The 22,397-nt window shown below is 49.5% G+C and overlaps 1 protein-coding gene across 2 annotated transcripts in view; it reads right to left on the bottom strand.

The window, feature by feature from the left end:
- GALNT14 (polypeptide N-acetylgalactosaminyltransferase 14) overlaps positions 1 to 22,397 on the bottom strand; it is a 237,259-nt gene that overhangs the window by 42,628 nt on the left and 172,234 nt on the right. For both annotated transcript variants that reach the window (XM_011972547.1, XM_011972546.1), the window contains 4 exons: positions 12,880 to 12,978; positions 5,057 to 5,124; positions 2,591 to 2,656; positions 2,298 to 2,419 (listed from right to left, as the gene is read on the bottom strand). In XM_011972547.1, the coding sequence (XP_011827937.1) occupies positions 2,298 to 2,419; positions 2,591 to 2,656; positions 5,057 to 5,124; positions 12,880 to 12,978 (355 nt within the window). The remainder of the gene's footprint in view (positions 1 to 2,297; positions 2,420 to 2,590; positions 2,657 to 5,056; positions 5,125 to 12,879; positions 12,979 to 22,397) is intronic.

Here is a 22,397-nt window from a genome sequence, read left to right as displayed (position 1 = left end):
CTTGCTCTGTCACCCAGGCTGGAGTGAAGTGGCACGATCTCGACTCACTGCAACCTCTGCCCCCCTGGTTCAAGTGATTCTCCTGCCTCAGGCTCCCGAGTAGCTGGGACTATAGGTGCCGCACCACCACGCCCAGCTAACTTTTTATATTTTTAGTAGAGACAGGGTTTCGCCACGTTGGCCAGGATGGTCTCGATCTCCTGACCTTGTGATCTGCCCGCCTCGGCCTCCTAAAGTGCTGGGATTACAGTCATGAGTCACCGCACTGGCCGAATTTCCTTCTTTCTAGAGTTTTTGTGGTTGCTTCTACTTGCGGTCACTTAAACTGTGCTTCCCTTTACTGGAGGTCATTTGTGAACCAGTGTGGCACCAGTGCACAAGGAACCCAGCGGACCTTACTAAGCAGGGTATGGATTCCTTTACACAGCCCATTCCAACCCTTGGGACTCTGCTCAAAATAGGTGCTCAGGAAATGTCTGTTGATTCATTTACGGGTAGGAAGCAAGCTTGATTTTCTCCTCTTCCAACCATAACACCTCCCCATGGCATCTGTTTTTTTTTATTTTCATTTCCGAACACTGAGCACCTACTCTATGACAGGCAGCATGGCCACAAGGAGGCATTGGTGCCCCCATTGGATTTGTAAGCTATTAGGGGAGGCAAAGGACTAACCCAGAAGAGGAAATGGTGGGTCAAGGGAGCAATGACTGCCAGGAATGACCCTAGCTGGCCACGAAGTCAGAAAAGACTGCCTAGAGGAAGGGAGCCATGGACAAGGCCCCACAGAGCAAGGGGGTTTGTGGAGAGGAGGGGAAAGGCATCCAGGGACAGGAAGGGCTTGGACAGAGCTGGAGCAATGGGAATATCGGGGCATGTTCAGGGACAAGGGGCTGCAGAAGAGAGCATGGAGGGAGGGGTGCATTTGGAAGGGACTTCAGTGCCAGGAGAGGCCCTTCAACAGGTATCTGTTCATGGCAACATTTCCCAATCGAGACCTCTTTGCCTAGGAGACATCAAAAAAGAGTAGGAGAGGAGATTTTTCTTTTTCCTCTTTTTTGTTTTTGAGACAGAGTTTCACTCTTGTCGCCCAGGCTGGAGTGCAATGGTGCAATCTCAGCTCACTGCAACGTCTGCCTCCTGGGTTCAAGTGATTCTGGAGAGGAGATTTTTCTCAACAACACTAAGTGGACGACGAGCCATCCCAATCTCAGAGAAAATGGTTACTGATGGGCCTTAACATCTAGGCCCATGTGAGAGAACTTTGTAAACCCACTGAGGTTCTCTCTTTGGAATGAACAATGTTGGGAAGGATTTCCTTGTTTTCTTCTGAGCAGACGACATAGCTTATTCTTCAGTCCTCTTAACACTGTCATTATGCAGGTAGGAGTTTAGGAGCTACCATGAAGAGTGAGCAGGAAATAACCACAGCACAGGGAAGATGCTGTTGAGGCAACGCCAGGGATCTGGTGCTGGTGGTACCAACCAGAAAACATCAGACCTAGTGATGTAATTGCCCTGTTTCCTCTTCAGTGAAGTGGGTATATTCAAAATACCTGACCTCCTACTTCACAGAATGGCTCTAGGAGTCAATAACTCAGGAAGAGGAACGTACAGTACAAATGCTAGTCATTGAATTGATACTGCCATCTGCAATTGCCACACATTCTGTAGTCAGTAGGGAAGTGGATAGACTTCAGGGAATATAAAATAAAAAGAAAAATTAAATTTCCTTTCACTTTTTGGGGAGTAACTGAGACACTGGAGGAATGAAGCATCCAGAATTGTAGAGTAATTTAAGGGCAAACAGGGGCAAGGAAGTCAGGTCTCTTAGCATCTAGCCTGCCTGCTTGGTGTAGCCTTTGGGTGAGGGTAGAAATAAGACAGAGGCCCCAGGAATTAGGGGATGAACCCTGGTTAGGTTTGCTGCCTCCTTTCTATAAAAGACGCCCATAAGGGTTCCCAATCTGGAACCTTCTGCTCTCCGGTAGAACCAGTTCTGGGCAGTTCATTCCTGCCCAAGAAACTGCATACGTTATGTCCCAGCTGTCCCAAGTGCAAGCCTGCTCTGGGTGACAGTCCCAGTCACAACACATCCCGGTCCTCGCTCCACCACTGATGCTGTGTGACCTCACACAGGCTGCTCTACCTTAGTTCCTTCATCCATAAAATCAGGACTGCGATCTGTTCTGCCCACCTCCCAGAAGAACTGGGGGTGCATATGTGAAGTAATGAGCTTGAGAGAGAGCCTGGAGAAAGCTGGGGCATGAGGCCCGGCCCTGCTCCTCAGCCTCACTCACCTCTTTGACCCTGTGCAACAGAGGCTGGAGCCAGTCCCTGTTCACCTCACAGTGGCTGTCGAGGAAAGTCAGAGTGGTGCCCTGGGCAATGTCAGCGCCCCGAATCCGGGACCGGACCAGACCTGCAGTCAGGAACAAATGACCAAGTGGGTGCCACTGTCACTCCATTGTCCAGCGAGACTAGGGAGAAGCCACCCAGCATTCCCCACTGACACCCCAACACACACACACCATCACACCTTCGACCCCCACACACTGACCCTGGAGGCTCCCGCACAGCAGCTCAGACCTACCTTGCCGTTCATTATTGCGCAAGCATTTCACCTTGGGCAACTTGATGAGCTGTTTACAGTCATCAGCTGCAAAGACAAAAGGTTAAGCCAATTGAGCGCCTGGGGATGGACCTACATGTTACAACTGTGTGCATTGCAGGTGAACCTGAAGGGTAGGTGAGGCAGCCCTGCCCACTGTCCCCTAACTGCAGAGCGCAGTTCTGACTCCAGGGTGTTTCCAGGCTGTGAGGGGCTGACAAGTCACTGCTGTCATACAAGGTGGCCAGTCTAGGGCAAAGAGGCCTCAACTGGGCCACTTTGGAACAGGTCAGTACACAGTGGCACTTGTATACTTGCTTGAAAATGTTCCAGGTGGAAAATCCTGGCCTAGTCACCTGGGGACATTTCTCTTTTCTTTTTTGTGATTTTTCTCTTTAAACAATTTTTAATTTAATTTTTAAATCTTTAATTCTTATGGGCACATGGTATGTATACACACTTAAGGGGCACAGGAAATGTTTTGACCCAGGCATGCAATGTGTAATAATCACATCATGGAGAATGGGGTATCCATCCCCTCAAGCATTTATCCTTGTTATTAATACAAACAATCTCATTTCTCTTTTCTTTTTCTTTTCAGATGGAGTCTCGCTCTGTCACCCAGGTTGAAGTTCAGTGGCATGATCTTGGCTCACGGCAACTTCCACCTCCTGGGTTCAAGCGATTCTCCTGCCTCAGCCTCCCGAGTAGCTGGGACCACAGGCATGCACCACCACCACGCCTGGCTAATTTATGTATTTTTAGTAAAGACAAGGTTTCACCATGTTACCCAGGTTGGTCCTGAACTCCTGACCTCAGATGATCCTCCCGCCTTGGCCTCCCAAAGTGCTGGAATTACAGGCACGAGCCACTGTGCCCGTCCCCATTTTTCTTTTCTTATAGTCCATTCAAAGCAAAAGATTAGAGTCCTGGTCATTTTAGTAGGTCTGGTAAAAACTGCTGGAAGGCCAAGAATAGATAAGAGTTTCGACTTTCCTTTCAGCTCACAGACCTGCTTTTGGAAGGGTCCCACTCAGCATGCCTCCCATTACACAGAGCTGGTTCACCTCTCCACCATACAGGAAACCCCATCCTAGGCATCTGTCCCTGTCACTCCTTGGTCTGCCTGCTGCTCCTCACTGCTTTGGTTCACCAGCTCCCTGGCTCTGAACTCCGTATCTTGGTTTTGCTTTATTAGTTTATTGACCATGGCCTCCCTGCTTGGCTCTGAACTACACAGGCTTCTGGGCTAGGTACTGTTCTAAACACTTCAAACGTGTTAACATATTTTTTTTCCTTACATAAACCATATACACTATGATTATCTCTGTTTTATAACAAGGAAACTGACGTGCACGAGGTTGATTATTTGCCTAAGGCACATAGCTAGTGAGTGATTTACAGGTCTAGGATTTGAACCTAGGCAGTCTGGCTCCAGAGTCCATGCTGTATTCTGCTTGCAAGTGAATCCAGCAGCACTCTCTTCTCTTGCCTCAGTGCCGGGCTACCCCTCGGCAGGGCCGGTGTCTGCCCACCTCCAAGCTCTTCCTCATTAGGGAAGGGAGAGCAGATCCTCACGTTCCAGAACTCAGAATCTTGATCTCATTGCTCTGGGCCTCGTGTATAGCCCACTTCCGCATCACCTCCAGAGGTTCCGAGGCTGCACCAATGGGTGTGGGTTTCCAGCCTTCATACAGCAGACCCCAGTGTGGGGGTGGCTCCCCATGCCCACCTTCCAGCCTCACAGCTGGTGTGGGTGGGCTCCACTCTGCTCAGACTCGGAGCTGTCCACAGTGGTCACTCCGTTTCCCTCAGTTCATCACCAGGAAGAGGGTGTACTGCTTGGTTATGACTGACTGCACAGAACTGTACCCAGGCTCCTGGGAGGATGGCTTTCACGGGAGGTGTTGGCACTACCAGTACATTAATTCTGACAATGCTTCGACTATTATTGTACCTTTCAAATTTGATGCACAGTGTCTGGAAAGACACCCATGTTTTTCTTGGGGAGAGTGGATTTGCTGTGAATTTGAATGGGACCCAGGTTCTTTGATAGGATAACTGGAGGACACAAGGTAGGCAATGGTGATGAGCAAGTGTGCCGAAAGGTTGGAAGGTAGCCCTCACTGTGTCATGGCCAGGTGACAGGATGTCCCACGGCAGCAGGGGCAGTCACAAAGACAGGGCCCACCCAGACCTCCCAGGGAGTGATAGGAAGAGGGCCTTAACTCAGACTGCAGATTATTGCAGAGAACCCAAGAAACTGTTTTTTGGATATAAAGCTTCTCTCCTTCTGAGCCTAGCCACGGACACTCAAAGACTTCCATACCTATTACAAACCTGGGCTTTTCCGCATTCCCAGAAAACCAGCGGACTCACCTCTGCCTGTTACAGAGTGGCTGAGAACAGACATTGGTGTTTAAAGAGCAAGTGAGCGACAAGACTTACGGTCATTGCTGAAGTCATCCACTAATATGATTTCCCGGATCAGATGCATAGGGGTGCGGTTTAATACACTGCAAGATGGAAAGAGAAAAAAAATCATTGTGACTTCTAGTGGCAAAATATATGTCATTAATCTGAGTTTTAAATAAACACCATTGCATTTGAGGAATGAAAAATCAGAGCACCAAAGGGCTTGTCCAGTCATACTGCTTATCTGTGAGCCAGCAGGAATGTAATGCTGCCTTCACCATCTTAATGAATACCTCCACCACCCGCAAAGCCATCCAGACAGAAGCCCAGGAGTTAACCTCGGCAACCTTCCTACTCCCTGAAACCCCACAGCAAATCAGTAAAGACTGGCTGGTTTGACTGGAAAATGTCACTCAAATCACTTTCACTTCTTATAGCTCTACCCTGATTTAACCTATTCTGTCTGGTTTACAGCCTCAACTTGCTCCAGCCTCTCCCAGGCCATCTTCCTCGTGGTCTCCAGAGTGAACTTTCTGACATGGAGCTTTGATTGTGTGATTCTCCTCGCCAATGCAAATAAATAAACTGACAACCCCCCAGGGGCTCCTCACTATTGACATCCCAAATCCTCAGCACGTTCCTAAGGCCTTTGCCATCGGAAGCTGGCCCACCTTTTCCCACCTCCCATGCTCAGTGCCGCTGTCTGAAGCTATCCTGCTCATTCATAACTGAGAGCCTCTCTCCTGCTGCTGCTGCCGCCGCCGCTGCTGGAAATGCCCCTGTGCTGCCCACAAGGACCAGTTTGAATGTCACTTCCTCCCTAACAGCTTTCCAAGCCACTTAGTGAGAATTAATTGCTTCCTCCTCTGAGATCTCCTAGCAGTTTGTATCTGATCCTACGGCTTTTTTCACTTCCCAGCCCTGAAGTTTGGTTTTGTACCTCGCCTGCCTGTGGTCCCCTCTGGGGGGAAATATCCCAGGGTAAGACCCTTGACCCATTGCTCTCTTTATTGCCAGAGTCCAGCACAGCAGCTTGGTCCATAACTGTTCCCTTGAGGGATATTTGCTGAACACCTACTATGTGCTCAGCACTGGGCATATGATGATTCTACCCTCCAGAAGCTTGTGGTGTAGCAGCTACTTACTGCAAGCTGTGTAATCTTGGGCAAGTTACTTTACTGCTCTGTATAGCAAAGGATCCCATCTAGAAAACAGGGATAATAATAGGAGAGTACTTATTTCACAGTGCAGTTGTGCAAATTAAAGGAGAAAGTGTATAAAAAGCATTTAGCATGATATTTGGCACTTAGTGATAACAAATGGTTGCAATTGTTTGTTATCACTTAATTTGGTGCATCATTAATGATTTTTGAATCTAACTGACTCACTTACCCCTCCTGTGCTGTGGATCTCTACCCAGGGGCAAGGTTAACTCTGGGTCTTAGGCCTGACTGAGATGACTGGATCCTGTTTCTCCTGAACACCCCAAACTTTGTGACTTCTCAGACACATGCGTGGGCCACACCAGCCACCACGGGATTCCCAGAGCCCCATGTATGTTGGAGAGGGGCTTCAGAATGGATGCAGGTGGAGGTGCTGTGTGCAGCCCTCCTCCCAGGAGGGCCCTTCTGAGCCCTGATTGGAGTGCACCACCCCTTCTATGCAGGATACAGACTCTCCCGGAAGAGAACTTAGCCTGGAGCTCCCATATTTATGAAGCCTTGGTTCTCACCATGGCAACTAGTATCAGGTGGAGAGAGGAACCCCAACACAAAGTCCTGAGCCCACTGTCTCTGTCTTCGGGAGCTCGGGGTCAGGGAGGGGAAAGAAAGGCTGCAGCCTCTGCCAGAGGATGATGGAAGGGGACTGTTCACCATGATCGTCCCAAAGAAAACACATACAAACAACAACCAGCCCTCTAATCAGGGAGGGAGGCAGGAGACAGCGGAAAACTTGCTGGAAGAATAACTCCTAATGAGGTTTGATTACGGCTGTAGATTCTGCATTCGATTCTGCTAAATCCCTGCCAGCTCTTTGAAATTCAAGAGTTCTCTTCTGAGAACATCAAAAGGTAAATCGCGTGCGGCTCTGCACTGGTTGAACTGAGAGATGATTAGTGAATAAAAAATGTCCAGGGTTTAAAACGGAAAAGAAAAAAAAAAAAGAAATAGTCAGCAGTGAGTGCTAATTAGACCATTTCCTGGTAACACCTGGCTTGTTTTTGCTTCTCTAATCGGAACAGTTGGAGCGACGGTGGAGTCCCCTTAAACATGGCCTGCGGCTGGGAGGGCCTGAGGTGGGCATGTGCTCTGGGTGGTCAGAGGAGAAGGTCAAGTCCAGTCCAAGGGACCTGGCCTGGCCTAGGTGGTCCTCCAGGGCCCTCCCTCGTGCACACCCATTCTCATTCCCTCCACCCAGGGAGGGAATGGTTGCTCAGGTCTCCCCTACTTGCTCTCACCACTGCCTCTACAGCAAAGCAAATTCATTCGTTCGTCCAGGCCCAGCACAGGATAGCTCTTCTCAGCCTCACTCCCACTCCAGCTGCCTTCCCCACACCCTTCCTTACCCTGCCTCAGCATGGGAATAAGTGCTCTCCTCACTCTGCCTGGAATTGTTCTAGAACAGTCTTCTACATGCAGCTCATCTCTCTGCCAGAGGGCAGGTACACAGGCGGCTTCTACACCTGCTGCGCCCTAACTATGGGCCCTCGAGGAGCGCCCAGAGGCCGCAGGGCAGCGTGGGCAGTGTGGGCTCAGAGGCCAGGTGGGCTGCACCACCCACTAACTGTGCAATCCCGAACCACATAGATGCTGGTTCGCTCCCAGCCTTCATTTCCTCCTGTAATTACATTTTCCTTGTAAAAGCAGGCGATATTAATACTTGACCTACTTCACAGGCTTTTGTGCGTGTGAAATGAGGAAATGTATTTGAAATTGCTTTGTGAACTCCACGGTGCTCTATGCAGGCAGGTTTTATCAAACGCTCCATAAATACCAGTAGAATGAAGACCCAAGCCTGGCTGACAGTTGAGTTTAGTCATTCTGGAGTGCGACTAACTTGGGTTCAAGTACTGTTTCTTTGTATCCACCATTCACTAACAGGGAGAGCTTCAGTAAGTACTGAACCTTCAGCACTATAATTTCCTCAGCTGTGTGAAAAGAACTCACCATGCCTGGCACACAGCAGCTGCTCTCTGAATGGTGGTATTGATATTAATAATATTGAAACTATTAATAGCAATATGCATGACTTTCCCAAGTGGGATCCTGGAGCCAGCAGCATCACCGTCACCTAGATACTTGTTAGAAATGCAAATTCTTGGGCCCCACTCTAGGCTTACTGGGTTAGACTTTTTTGTTTTTTTGAAATGAAGTTTCACTGTTGTTGCCAAGACTGGAGTGCAATGGCACAATCTCGGCTCACTGCAATCTCTGCTTCCCAGGTTCAAGTGATTCTCCTGCCTCAGCCTCCCGAGTAGCTTGGATGACAGGCGCCTGCCACCATGCCCAGCTAATGTTTTGTACTTTTTTAGTAGAGACGGGGTTTCACCATGTTGGCCAGGCTGGTCTTGACCTCCTGATATCAGGTGATCTGCACGCCTCGGCCTCCCAAAGTGTTGGGATTACAGATGTGAGCCCCTGCGCCCGGCCTAGGTTAGACTTTCTATAGATGGGGTCCAAGAAACTGTGTTTTAATAAGCCCTCCAGGAGCTTCTGATGCCTGCTCAAGCTTGAGAGCCACTGCATTAGAACTTGGCTGTCTGCCAGGGCTGGAGGCTCACAATGTACACCTGTTGTCACCGCTCAGGCTCACTATATGCCAGGCACTGCTCCAAGTCCTTTCCCTATCTGAAATTATTTGACCTTCTCCACAATAATGTCAGGTAATTATTAGCAGTCTCTGTTTTGTAGAAAAGGAAACTGAGGCAGAAAGACTAACTTGCTTACTTATGGTCACATAGCTGTTAGGGGCAGAGCCATGAAAATCTGTCCCCAGAGTCCAAATTCTTAAACACCTTAGTCTGAGAAATGGCTCCCCTAGATCTAGGATATTATAAAAAAGCAACAGTGAGAAGATTCAACACATGCCTTGGAGCCCCGATGGGAGGGGTGGCGGTGAAGGATGCCCCAAGAGGAAGGGGACAGCTCTGGGTCTCCCATAAACATGAGGACTCACTGCAGCAGGAGTCAACATAAACCACTCTTCAGGGCTTGTTTCCTCTCTAAGTGAGAAGGTCCCCTAATGCATCAAGGTCATGCTTCTCTACCCCCACCCCGTCATCTGTGTACCCCATTGAGCCTCCACCTGCCTCTGAGTGCCCCACGTGAGCCTATCTAGTCCCCAGCTAACTCAAGAGCTTAGGGGGCCAGAGGGTCCGGGCAGGGGGTTGCAAAGAGCCTGACAACAAAGCCTATCCAGAATTCCAGAAAGTTAACAATGAAAAGTACCTTAGAGAAGATCCCTTTATTGAAGACCTCTGAGACAGGACATGCCCTTCAGTCAGTCCCCTCTCAGTGGCTAGTGATCCATTTGTGCAACAGGATAGGGAGTGAAAGGGAGGTATAGAATCTTAAGGCATGGAAGTTTCTAGAAGTAATCTTTCCTGCCTCCACCCCTAACATTCATTTCTGCCCTGCCTGCTTTTGATGTAAGCTCCTGGTTGTCCACACATGGCTCTCAGGTCCCCGATTTGCTGTTTGTGTGTGTCACGCTTGGGTCTGAGCTCGAGGCTGGCTGACATCTGAAGTTCCTAAGAGGCAGGAAATGGGCTCCCTCAGCTAACTCATCTGGCACGTCATGGGTGTCTTCTGAAAAGTACGGGGCTGATGGGTCCCGAGAACCCTCCCAGAGTGCAGGGTTCCAGGGCCTCGGGGCAGCCCTCCGTCAGGTGGGCATACAGAGGAGCTGGGCTGTACCTCCGGGAAAGCCAGGAAACCTGAGGCCTGATGCCTCTGCTCTCACTACGTGTACCACCTGCCCCATAGGCTCAGGATGAGGCTCCAACTGGAGTGAGAGAAGGAAGGTGTTCTGCAGGCCACAAAGCTCAGGATACATTTAACATAGTAATCTTATTATTATTAAGTATCATTAATACCATGTAGAGGTGGAGGAGTGGCAGGAAGAGGAGAAACATGTCTTAGAGTCTGAGCACAGCAGCTAAAGTACCCTCGAGGACATAAACACTGTTAGGGAGGCCTGGGGGGCCTAGAAGCCCCCATATTACATACACTGTAATGCCCCCAAATGTCTGAGACATTCCCAAGAGGAAAGTTTACTGTGAGAAATGTGATAGAATTAGAAACATGAAAGATATTTTTATCATCATTTTCTGCAGATGTAGTTAATAACATGCCCCAGGGTCACACGGCTAGACAGTGGTAGGGTTTGGATTTGACTCCAGGGTTTCTGACTCCAAGTGTGGCACCCTTTTAAGTCTCCCATAGCCTCTTCTCTTTGATCAAGCACTTACTCCATGCCAGGCACAGTTCTCAGTCCTTTAGTCGAATTAACCCGTAGCAACCCTATCAACCCTATGCACTAAGTAGGATTAGTACTCTCATTTCCTTGGTTAGGAAACTGAGCCACTGGGAGGTTAAGAGATGGATAAGATAAGCCCTTGCCCTAAAGGAGCTTACTGAAGGTTACAGGCCGGAAAAATGCAGCAAGTACTGCAGTAGTGATATGCAGAGAATGGCCCAGAGGAAGCCCCTGATTGGTTGCATGTGTGTGACTGTGTCAGGGGATGGAGGCGCCCGGCATCAGAGAGCTTCTTGCAGGATGGGCAGGGAGAGGCCGGCCTGGAAAGCGAGGGGCCTCTCTCAGATGCTAACGCTGTTCTCATGGAAACATCTGGCAGGTATGCCCAGTCATGACCAGTGGAGCAGCCACCATAGCGGTGGGGAAGGCAGAGGTTGCAGTTGGCCTGCTCCATGAACCTGCCCTGGTGCCCCAGCAGATCGCAGCAGTGGGGCTGTGGTCTGGCACTTCAGAACCAGCCACCTCCACTTCCCCGTGTGTCCTCTCAGCCTAGATACCCCAGACGCTCCTCCCCTCACCACAGGAGACCCAGGAGAATTGGGCCTCCTCCATCCCTGTTGTCCCCACACTTAACCAGCCAGGCACTTTGTTATTGTTAATCTACCCCGAGACTCCCGGCGACACCTGACAGTGACTTGGCACATTTTCTTGTCAAGAGCTGTTGCCTTGTTGGGAAATCAAGTTTGAATCAGGTGGCTCTTGGGGTGATTGCAGAAGCCAGCATGGGCACGTGGCTGGAGGAAGAAGCCAGCCTGTCATTGCCGAGGATGTCTTAACAGCAGACAGGGCTGTCCCCTTGGATGGGTGGAAGCACTGGGCTAAAAACTGTGTGTCTAGGCAGGTCCTTCCCTATGTCTCTAAGGGATTTGGTGACCGTGTACATGGACATTCATCATTCGTGACAGATGGAGCTGAAGATTTGGTGCCTTCCCGCAGGGTGACCCTACTGCAGGACTTACCTCCCAATCACCTAGAACTTCCCACTGCCCACAGCCATGCGAGGGTGGGAGAGACAGGAAAAGTGTGGCCTGCATGATGGAAACAGTTAGAGATTTTGCTGTTTGGTGCGCTCTCTGACCCATGTTTCATCATATTTCCTTCTTTGTGGCATCGGCACCAGCTGATGTGCTGCTCAGCAGGACAGGAAGGGTCTAATGAGCTGTGTGTCATGGGGACATGGAGGTACTGCGGGTTCTTGCTCAGCTGCGGGATGTGGCTGTGGCACTCCTGGCCCCGAAGGATGCTGAATGCCACCACTGGGACTAGCCTCTCCCTGCTCAGGCTGCCAAGAAGGAGGACTCTGAGATCAGAGTGCAAGGCCTGGAATCCTGCCTCACTATCATTGGCTAGGTGACATGGGGCCTTGATTTAGTATCTCCAATGTCAGTTTCCTCAGCTGTGAAGTGGGCGTGGCAGTGGCCTCCTCACCTCTGCAGCTGAGGTGCACAGAATATGTGTGCACAGGAGCTGGAGTGAGGGCGGCTGCTGTCATTGCCATCTGAGAGGTGGATGCTGCTGGTGGCCTGAGGGAGGGAGAGGAGGACAGATGACTTCTGGAGAGGGGGGTGGGTATGGGGGAAGGAGGGTGAAACAGCTAGAGTCTTTGGAGAATCTGGGGGAGGAATTCCTGGGTAAGTCTTCTGGGTGCAGTTCTACGTTCTGAGGGGAGTTCTGCTAGGGCCTGGCACTGGGACTTGGGCATATCAAAAACCCACACAGGCCAGAGGCCATTTGTAGCAGGATATACCTATCAGAGCAAGAACATGACCCAGAGGATGAGTGGACTGAAGCCCGAGGGCAACAGGGATGGAACTGCAGGTAGATGGTCAGGAAGGCAAGCCTTAGTGATTGCTGCAGGCCGTTCTGATTTGCATGGCCCCTGACAAGTGTGTGGGAGGGCAGAGAGTCAGGGTGCTGGGTACTGACCCCAGCCTGATGCTGGGGCTGGGGTGTGCACTCAGCCTCTCAGGGCCTCAGCCCGTTCCTCATTTGTGGAAGTCAGAGCCCATGCTCTAGGGGCAGCCTGGCAGAGTAGGGAGGCCGAGGGCTCTGAGGTTGCTTCTTCTACTTACTCTCTTTGACCTTCTGCACATTACCTAACACCACAGGCCTCTGTCTTTCTATAAAATGAGATAATAACCTCCCTTACAGGAATGTGAGGAGTGACTAAGTGGACGCATGTGACATATACAACAGTGCCTAGCATGTAGTTAGATGTGTCTGGTGTTCCTAGGACAGGGCCGGGCACCAGGGGAGTAGACACACTGTCACCAGTTGCTGGCCTGGAGCTGGCCAACAGACGAGCAAGGATGCCTCACCTGCGGATGGTCCTGAGCAGCGTGGAGCGGGCCTCATTGTGGAAGGTGATGATGATGCTAGTGGGTGGAAGGTCCGTGCAATACACCAGCAGCGTGCATCTAGGGAAGGAAAGGCACAGGACAAGTGAGACCTTCAGGGACAGAGCATATCTGCAGGGCTAGAACCGAAGGCATCTGGGTGGGCACCCCTATGCCAGATGCTTGATATCTAGAGGGGCTTCCCCAACTGCAAAGCACTAGGTAAGACCCCATGGCTTCACCGGGCCCTAAGAGGGGCTGGGGAGTTCCAAGAATAACTAAATCTGAATTTTCTTCCACCTTGGGGGAACCTGGGCTTGGAGACAAGTTGAGTTGATATACGGAAAATAAGTGTGGTGTTTCTTGCATGCCTGAGCTAGCGTACGGTGGCTCCTGGTAGCTGCATGAACACAACCCCAAGTCTTGGGCTCTGCTCCCCACTCTGTACCCTTTTGGCCCATCTGCCCACGCCACTGGCCAGTGGGTAGATTCCAGTCGGCAGAGGCTTCACTGTGTTCTGGGTTAACAGCTTCAGGCTACCATGTTGTGCTGACGCCTGGCCCCTGCAACACACACCTAAATCTGGCATGTAAAAGAGGCAGAGCCCCAAACCCTGGTATGAGTGGTAAAACCCCATCTTGAAAAGGCATTCACTTCCATGTATCCAGGATTATTTCCTATGACAATTACATCTGGGGTAATTTCAATTTAATACCTCGCTGCAAGTGAAAATTGTAGCCTGCAGCTTGAAAATTACTATAATAATGAAAATAAACCCGCCAAGTGAGGCTGGTGGCACCAGGGGCTATCACTGGGTAAATGCTTCCTCCTGTTTCTTGCTATTTTGGGGGATGTTCCATTATTGCAGGGGGCTGGGGGATATTAAAAGAGGAAGTAAATAACAGACTTTAGGGAGTCAAATATTTGCTTTTTTCATTTTCTATTTTTTTCCTGGACCTGGGGCTGTTAATGTAGGGTTCAGAGACCCAGGGATAGACTTCGAGGGACATGTGAGCCTCTGAAATTGATTGCAAACTGTGTGTACAAATGTGCATTTTTTTTTTCCTGGAAAGATAGTTCATAGTTTTCACTAGTCTCAAGAAAGTCTGTGGCCTAAAACATTTAAGATACTTAGTCCTAGGCTAATGGTCCTGATGTCATGTTGGCCTCTCACATAACTCTGATCAGTTTTTTCTACAGGGGCATACACTGAAGGCTCATGGTGTTGGTCCAGAGAACTTATTTAGAAAAAGCCAGGTAGCTCTGTTCAGGACTCAAGCATGGGCTGGGTGCGGGTCATCCGGGAGGCGCCAAAAGTTAGGGAAGGAAGGCCCCAGGGGCAGAGATGGTGGAAAAAGTAAGTCTTGTCCTTCAAGCCTGTCCTCTCTGCCAGAGACAATTTCTCACCATGTCCTTTCTGCCCCACCTCCTGAATTCACCCCTCCTGTCATGCCCATGGTCTCTCAGACAGTCCTTTTTTCTCAGAGGAGCATTGCAGCAGTTTCCTGACCCGACTTTCTGTCTTCAGCCTCTGCCCCTGCCAGTCATGTCCTGTCCACCACATAGCTCTGCCAGAGCTTTCTCTGGTTTGACTCCCTCCAGCAGTTCCTGATGTATGAAGTCCAAACTCCCTATCACAGCCTTCTAGACCCTTCAAAATCACAGTCTTGTATGCTGCCATGACTCTCCGCCATGGCTCATGCTATTACCTCTGCATGGAGCCATATCCTTTCTCCTTCCTCTACCTGAGGACTCTTACTCAACCTTTAAGACCCAGAGCAAATGTACCCTCTGCTGTGAAGGTGTTCCATACTCCCCCAAATAGGTAAGAACCTGTCCTTTGTGTTGCCATCATTCTGTACATAACTCTTTTGAAGCAGTTCTTGTGATGAGACTCTCCTCAATTTGACTGTGAGTTCCTCCAGGGAAGGCCCATGGCCTTGTCCATCTTTACATCATTAGAACAGGATTTAAGTAAACCAGTTGTCCATTGATGGAGAAAGGGAGAAAGTAAGTCAGGAAGTGCGTTCCTAGGTCAGCTGAAGACAGCCTTTTCCAGCTTTCTAAGGTGTGACAGCCAGCCCCCTGGATGGCTGCCACTGATCTTTACCAACTGGGTTTTATGTCCTTGTGTAGCCCCTGCCTCAACGAAGCAGGGCAGCTCATATGACCTATAGAATATGGTAGAAGTGACAGTGTGTGACTCCCAAGGTTAAATCACAAAAACATTGCAGGCTCTGCCTTGGCCACTTGGAGGGAAGCCAGCTGCCATGCTGTGGGGACACTCGAGCGCCCTGTCTATAGAGAGATGTCCAGGTGGAGAGGAACTGTTGCCACCTGCTGAAGGCTGGCACCAACCTGCCAGCTATATGAATGAGCCACCTTGGAAGTGGGTCTGCAGCTCCAATCAAGCCTTCAGATGACAGTGGCTACAGGAGACTTCCAACTGCAGTTCAATGAGGCTCCAAGCCAGAACCACCCAGCCAAGATGCTCTGAATTCCCGACCCACAGACACTGTGAAGATAATCAATGATTCTTGTTGTTTTACACCACGAAGTTTAATCAGGAGTGATTTGTTGTACATTAGATAACCAGTACAAAAAGGGAAGGAGAATGTGTTGAAACAGCTCCCAGTGAGAGGAGACCTCGGCCTTGCTTATCTTTGGACACAGACCTGACTCACGTAGGAGTGGAGGAGAGGGAAGGCATTGCTCGTAGGTGGTTGAGGCGGAACCAGGGTTGAGGGAGACCTGGAGGGAGTCTTAGTTGGCAGGTGGCAGGTCTGTGAGAGCATGGAGGGGCTTGGAGAGGCCCAGGCAGAGGGGAGGGAGCCAGCATGGTCAGCCCCAAGAGGAACAAGGCAGATGTCAGGGAGGAGGTCATATCTCTCTAACAGAAGAAAACAAGTCACAGAGCTCGGCAGAGCCTCCTGGTGTCTGCATAAGAGACAGCGGAGGAAAAAGAGCCCAAGCAGAGCGACTCAGTAGGCTGCCACCATCAGGACAGGGTGTGTCCAATGGCCAGGCCTGAAGTTGCTCCGGGCTGCTGTGGTCCCTGCCATGGGGGAAGATGCTCGGAAACCCCTCTTGGGGTTAGGACGAAGGCACTGCCTTGGGGATGCTTCCTCTTCCACATGCTGGCAGGCAGGGGGACCCCACACCCCAGCTTTTGCAGTGCAAGTTACTCAGGGGCAAGTTAGAGAGGGAGGGTGGTACTGAGAGTTATCTCCTTAGAGAGCTTTTGAGGACAGGGGCCATTTGTCCTGCCTTGGAGGACCGGCTGAGGAGGCAGGTATATTGACCACAGTGACACAGATGCATGCACACACACAGCTATGCAGAGGCATAACTCTGCCTGGGGTGGCAAAGATGGCTTCATGGAGGAGGAGGTGCTGGATCTCATGGGGGTGAAGTAGGGAGGGACAGACAGAAATGGGGCACAGAATCCCAGTTATGGGCACAGATCTAGACCTGCAGACCATGTGAGGCAGTTCCCAGAATCCTGGGTTGGGGGATCAGGCTACCACTGGCCAGCTGTGGGACCGTGAGCCCATCACCCACCTCTCCAGCTTTCCATCTGCTCCTCTGTAACACAGAATGGACCCAAGGCTCTCTTGCTAAACGCTCTCACAGCATCAGCTGTCAGAAGCTCTGACTGTAGCCAACATTCAATACGCATGTTTAATTTGAATGGAATGTCACAAATGCCATTTTGTAACTGAGGCTCAATTGTCAATGGGCATCCGATGATACTTTCCCAAGCCTCAGTTTCTTCATCTGGAAAATGGAGATAACAATTCTGGAAGATTTTTTCTCTCAGACTATTATTATGTTAGGTGATTACAGATGCTTGACAAATAGTAACTATTATTATTTTTAGCATCAGCCCAAATCTGCAGACAACTCTGCCTGCTGGGTGGAGCCAGATCTCACAGGGGCTGGAAAGGCATCTTTGGTGAGGGGTTCCATCATGTCCCTCAAGCAGGTAAGGGGCACTGAGAGGCAAGAGGAGGAGAGATCAAAGAATGCAGTGTCAATGTGAGTGAAAAGAACCTGGGCTCTGATGCCTGGATTTGAGTCTGGACATGTCAAGAACTGGTTGTGTGCCCTTGGACACGTCATTTACCCTCTCTGAGCTTCAAGATTGTTCCCTGTAAAATGAGGATAAATACACATTTTTGTTGTGAAGACTGCAGATGATGCATGTGAGCTCCTGGTGTTTAAAGGGTGCTGAGGAAATGGTAGCTAGAATTGCTATCATTACGCCCAGAGAGTGGCTGAGCCGGCCTGCATGCCAGGTTCAGTTCATTGACTAGAATCACAAGCTCATGGTTTAGAAAAGGAAAGGACCATGGAGACGACACAGGTTAACCTCCTAAACTGGGTCCACCTTACTGACACAGAAGGCATGGGTTGGAGCCTGAGCCGTTGTCCTCCTGGTCTCTGAGACCCTGAGCCTCTGTCCCTGCAGAGGAAAGAACAGGGCTATACCCTACGAGCTCCTCCAGCACGCACAAGCCCAGGGAGAGCAGGTAGTGCGGTGCCATCCCATACCTCACAGGCTCGAAAAGCTTCACAGGACCCCCCTCCTGCCCCTGCTCACAGCTCAGGAGCCTGGACTCTCCCCTTGCCTCAGGTGACCCTCACAACTGCCCCCACTCCACAGATGAGCCGAACTAAGGCTCAGAATCTTGCTCAAGCTGGCACACCTGGTGAGTAACTGGGGTGAGGGAAATCCACGTCTTATGACTCCTAATCTGGTGCTCGTCCCTACAGTCTCCCTGTGAACTCGCCGGGGCTAAAGGCATCTGCTTTGGAGCCCTACACAGGAGTCGTCTGTGGTCCAAGGACCAAGGGATGAGCATGGGGATGGGCAGCAACAAGGTTGAGAGTCTGAGAAAAAAATCCAGAAAGCCGGACATGGTGAGGAGAGTTGGCCCAGAGAGCAGGGTTTCTGTGGGAGAGATCTAAAAGATTAATCAAACAGTGAGATCTATTAGGGGCATGAGGGAATGGAAAACCCTGCCAACACCGAGCTCTGGCGCCGGCAGACAGACGAGAAAGTATGTTGATAATTTATTAAAGATGCGGTGTTTTACTGGAAGAAGAGCCAGTGAGCAGGAAAGATGGGGGGTGGGGTGGGGGACACCGTAGAGTCTCCATGAGCCAGGAGGAGACTCCGGTCTCAGCTTTACCTCCTGGGGAAACAGACTCCCGGGGTCTCTAGACCCGATGGCCACAGCAGCACATGATGAAGGCATGCTTCTCTGAGCTGATCGCTGACATGCCGTTTCTTTCTCTTCTATTTTTAATGAATGACTCAGCGAAGACTCTCGATTTCCCCCAACTTAAACTGGGGCTCCAAGGGCTTCCTGGACTGCCAACCTCTGGAGCATTCAGTGCCACTTATTGTCTGAAAATGCTTCCAGGGAGGTGCTCTGAGATGTTAATCCCAGGGTCTAGGGAAGAGTGGCCCCTCTTGCCTCTGCACAGTCACTGCCTCCTGCTCACCCCACAACACCCTCCACCCTGCACCTGAATATGTGACAAGTTGGCATGTCAGAAACATGCTCAGTGATGGTCGCTGTCAGTCATCACAGTCATATCATGATGCGTGCGATGCCTTTTATTTTATCCCACAAGCTCGTTACATCCTGGCAGCAGCCTATAACGGAAAGCATGATGATGATCATCGTCACACCCGTTTCATCGATGAGCAGTCAGGGCTCCCAGTGCTTCCGTGGCTTGCCTGCCGGGGCCAGGACCCAGGCCCTGGGACACCCAGACACATGATCTTCCTCCTGTGGCATGCTGCCTTGATGGGAGAAAAGACTTGGTCATAAATTAGAAACATTCGGGATTTTATTCTCCAGCATGAAACCAGGAGGGAGTGATGGAGAGGCAGATCCACTAACTCTGAAGCAGAGTGGAGAGCATAATTATTATTACTGAAATGTTGGTGCCAAAGAGAAGCTGCTCTGGCTTCTCTGGAATTGACAGCAGCTCTGAATCTTAAAGGTGGGCTCTGGCATCCCAGACGGGAGTCTGAAGACAGTTAGAGAATGGGAAAAGGTCAGGCAACTACACAGCACAATGAAACAGAAATCAAACAGACCTGGCGTGAGACACACTGGGACTGAACCTTCGCTGCTTGGAGTTCCCAGTTTACAGTGATGATGGTATCCACCTCCTGGAAAGCTGTTAAACTACTGCTCATTGAACCCTTCCCAACAGGTACCATGCAGAGCACCTCACATCTTTACTGCTCACAGTAACTCTATGAGGCTGCTACTGGTTTACAGGTTCACTAATGAGGAAACTGAGGCACAGAAAGGCTAAGGAACTCACTCCGACTAGCGAAGGGAATTTGAATCAGGCCTGCTGGACCCAGCATCCTTGTCACATGTTGTAATACCTCTGTACCAGGACTGTTCCAGCTGTGACCCAGGTCTATTCTGTGGCCTTGTACACTGTGTATACTCATGTACCCACTCTTGAATGACCACCCGAAGAGGTAGTTTCTACTGAGCTCTGGAAACCAGCAGGTGCAACGACCTGTCCAGGAGGGAGGGACTGGCTGCTGCTCCTCGGTAACAGGAAGATGGGAAACCGCTGGTTGGGCTGCCACAGGCACATCCTAGTCAGGGGCTTCCACTGCAGTCTGACCAGGTAGGTGAAGATGTGACCTCAGCAAGGCCCTGGGTGAGGTGGTTCATGCACAACTATTACTAAACAAAAAGCTATGTTGATCTAACTAGAAATGAGGATTTCCTCCCAAGTCCTGCACTTCCAGCACACATTGCAGAGGTCAGACCCAGACAGAGAAAATGAATGGGTCATTTTCATCATGTTCCATTTCCCTAATTTCCAGGGCCAGAAAGGCGAAGACAGACACAAGCATAAGACATAAAGTGGGAATGGGACCAACTTCCTGGGAGAGAGCTCTCTGTCCCCAAGGAGGTGACAATCTATGGATCCCAGTTGCAGGTGGCGTGGGCACATCTTTCCCTCCCCCACATCCCTCTGTCACTCCACCACCAGTGCTAGCACAGATGGCTTCATGGACAATGGTTCATCCCTTCCTTTCCTCACCACCAGCCGCAACGCAGAGCCAATGTGTGTGAGGAAGAAAGAATGAGAGGAGAAAAGCTCTTGGCCACATGACCTTTCCAGAATGTCAGTTCTCTCAGGACTCAGGGCAGTGATCTTGCTACCGGCTTTTAGAATCACAGATTTCATTTTTAGATCTGAGAACATCTAACACCTCCCCAGCTCAGATCTATGTAAGGAAGCCTGCTCTCAGCTATGAGGAAAAATATAAAATGCCGAATCTGTGGCTGGCCCCTTGGTTCAAACTGAACTCTTTAGATGAGAAAAATGCAAGCAGTATAAAAAGTATGACAACTGTAAAATCAAAAATTCCTTTTAATCACATTTCATGGGCAACACTGATACACTGTAAGGCATGAAATTTTTATTTCATGTCAATTTTGCCGGGATTTCACATGCAGATTAATTTGTTCATTCACAGAAACATATACTGCTCTTACTTCTTGCCTCAATAGCCACCCTCACTCTGGTTACAGAAATCCTGTGTTTCAGAAAAGACACTTAACATAACAGTGAGATATGCTATTCCATTATATCACCACCTTTGAATTGCTGAACGTGTTATTAATTCCAGTGGTCTAGGAAGGGAATAAGTGGGTCAGAACAGAGAAGTGAACTGCTTAGGAACTTGGTTGGGTGTTCTGGTGGCCAGCTTTCAAAGAGTTCCCAGTGTCTACTTCCTTTAACCTCTAACCCTAACCCCGATGAGCATGTTCTCTTGACCCCATGAGATGACCTTGTCATCCCTCTGCTTCCCACACCTCAGCCAAGCCTGCTGACCCTCCTGAGTTCCACAGCTCACTATGCACTATGTGCCAAAACCAAGAGATATTCTCTAATCCTGCCTCTTTCTGCCCCAGACCCAATGTAATCAAATGTAGTCTTGGGCATTTGTCTTATTTCTCTCTCCATCTGGCTGTTTCTCTCCATTTCCATTCTGTCTTTTCTAGATTACTGCAGCAACTTCCTCTCTGGCTGTATCCCTTTTCAATCTACCCTGCATGCTGCAGCTAGAATGATCTTTCCAGAACTGCATCTTTAACATCTTTCAGTGCTGCCTAACTGCTCACAAAATCAAATCGAGACTCTTAATTGTGGCTCACCATCCTTAGTGGCCTGGCACCACTTCTGATTCCTGCCCTCTGCACTCTCAAAGTTCTAGCCACGTTCCACTTCACTTGCTCTTTGTCACCTCTGGAACTTTGCAGGTGCTGTCTCTCTCCTCTATATCTGAAATGCACTCTCCTCGCTTCCAAGGCCTGGCTATTTTTACCTCTTCTAATCTTGGCTTGGAAGTTACTTCCCCTGGGAAGCATTTCAATCTCCCAAGGCTTTTCCAACGTGCCTCTCTAGGACCCTGTGTTCACCCCATTGCTGTAATTTATTACCAAGCACTGTGAAATTACTTTTCTGTCTCCTCTACTGACTGTTGCTACCGTGAAGGCAAGGACTTATTTGTAGTTGTAACCTCAGTACCCAGGATGGTGACTAAACATACTAGACATACGATAAATGTCTGAAGAATGAGTGGAGGGATAAGTGAAGGTGGGAGGCAGGTTAGGTTTACATAGGGTCAAAGCCGGAGAGGAAAATGTCCTTTGCCAAGCTATGGGTGACACCCTCACAAGGAGCTCCAGAGCAGTAAAAGCTAAGCAAAGGCCAAGGTCAGTGATACAGCAGAGAGACCAAATAAGTTGCCCAAACTGAATAAGGGTCTGGAAGCTGAAGTACGGAGCCATGAGTTGGGGAGGGGGCTGGCGATAAGAAGCCTTGGGCTAAGGGTGTCCTGGGGAATATCAGGTGGCATCTGGTGTCTGTGGAGAGGTCTTAAGTTTTGTCTATCATGCTGGAAATACTCAACTGTGTTTAAAAGGCTGGGATGTCCTTGTTTACCAAAGTTCCAAGAATGATGAACAATGCCAATGATGAAGCAAGAGGAGAAAGACTGAAGCCTTCAACAGAATGGCCCAGACACCCTCTTCTCCTAGACATGCATTATCCAGTAGGGCAGCCACAAGCCACACGCAGTTACTGAACACTGGAAATGTGTCTGGTCTGAATGGAGATATACTGTAAATGTAAAATATGCCCAAGATTTCAAGCACTTAGTATGAAAAAAAGTGAAATATTTTACTTATATTTTTTACATTGATCACATGTCAAAATGTTAGTATCTAGATACATTGGAGTAAATCAAATATATTACTAAAATTAATTTCACTTCTTTTACCTTTTTAAATGTGACTACTATAAAATTTTAAATAATATGTGGCTCACATCTATTTCTGTTGGACATCATTGTCCTAAGTTGTCCCTGAACTTTAATTGGTATATTATACAAATTAAAATTTCAACGTTAGTGCCAGATAATTGTTTCTAGGTCTTGGTTT

Source organism: Mandrillus leucophaeus, unplaced genomic scaffold (genome assembly GCF_000951045.1).
Source record: "Mandrillus leucophaeus isolate KB7577 unplaced genomic scaffold, Mleu.le_1.0 Scaffold13, whole genome shotgun sequence".
NCBI lineage: Eukaryota > Metazoa > Chordata > Mammalia > Primates > Cercopithecidae > Mandrillus > Mandrillus leucophaeus.
This window is presented reverse-complemented; position numbering and strand designations above follow the sequence as displayed.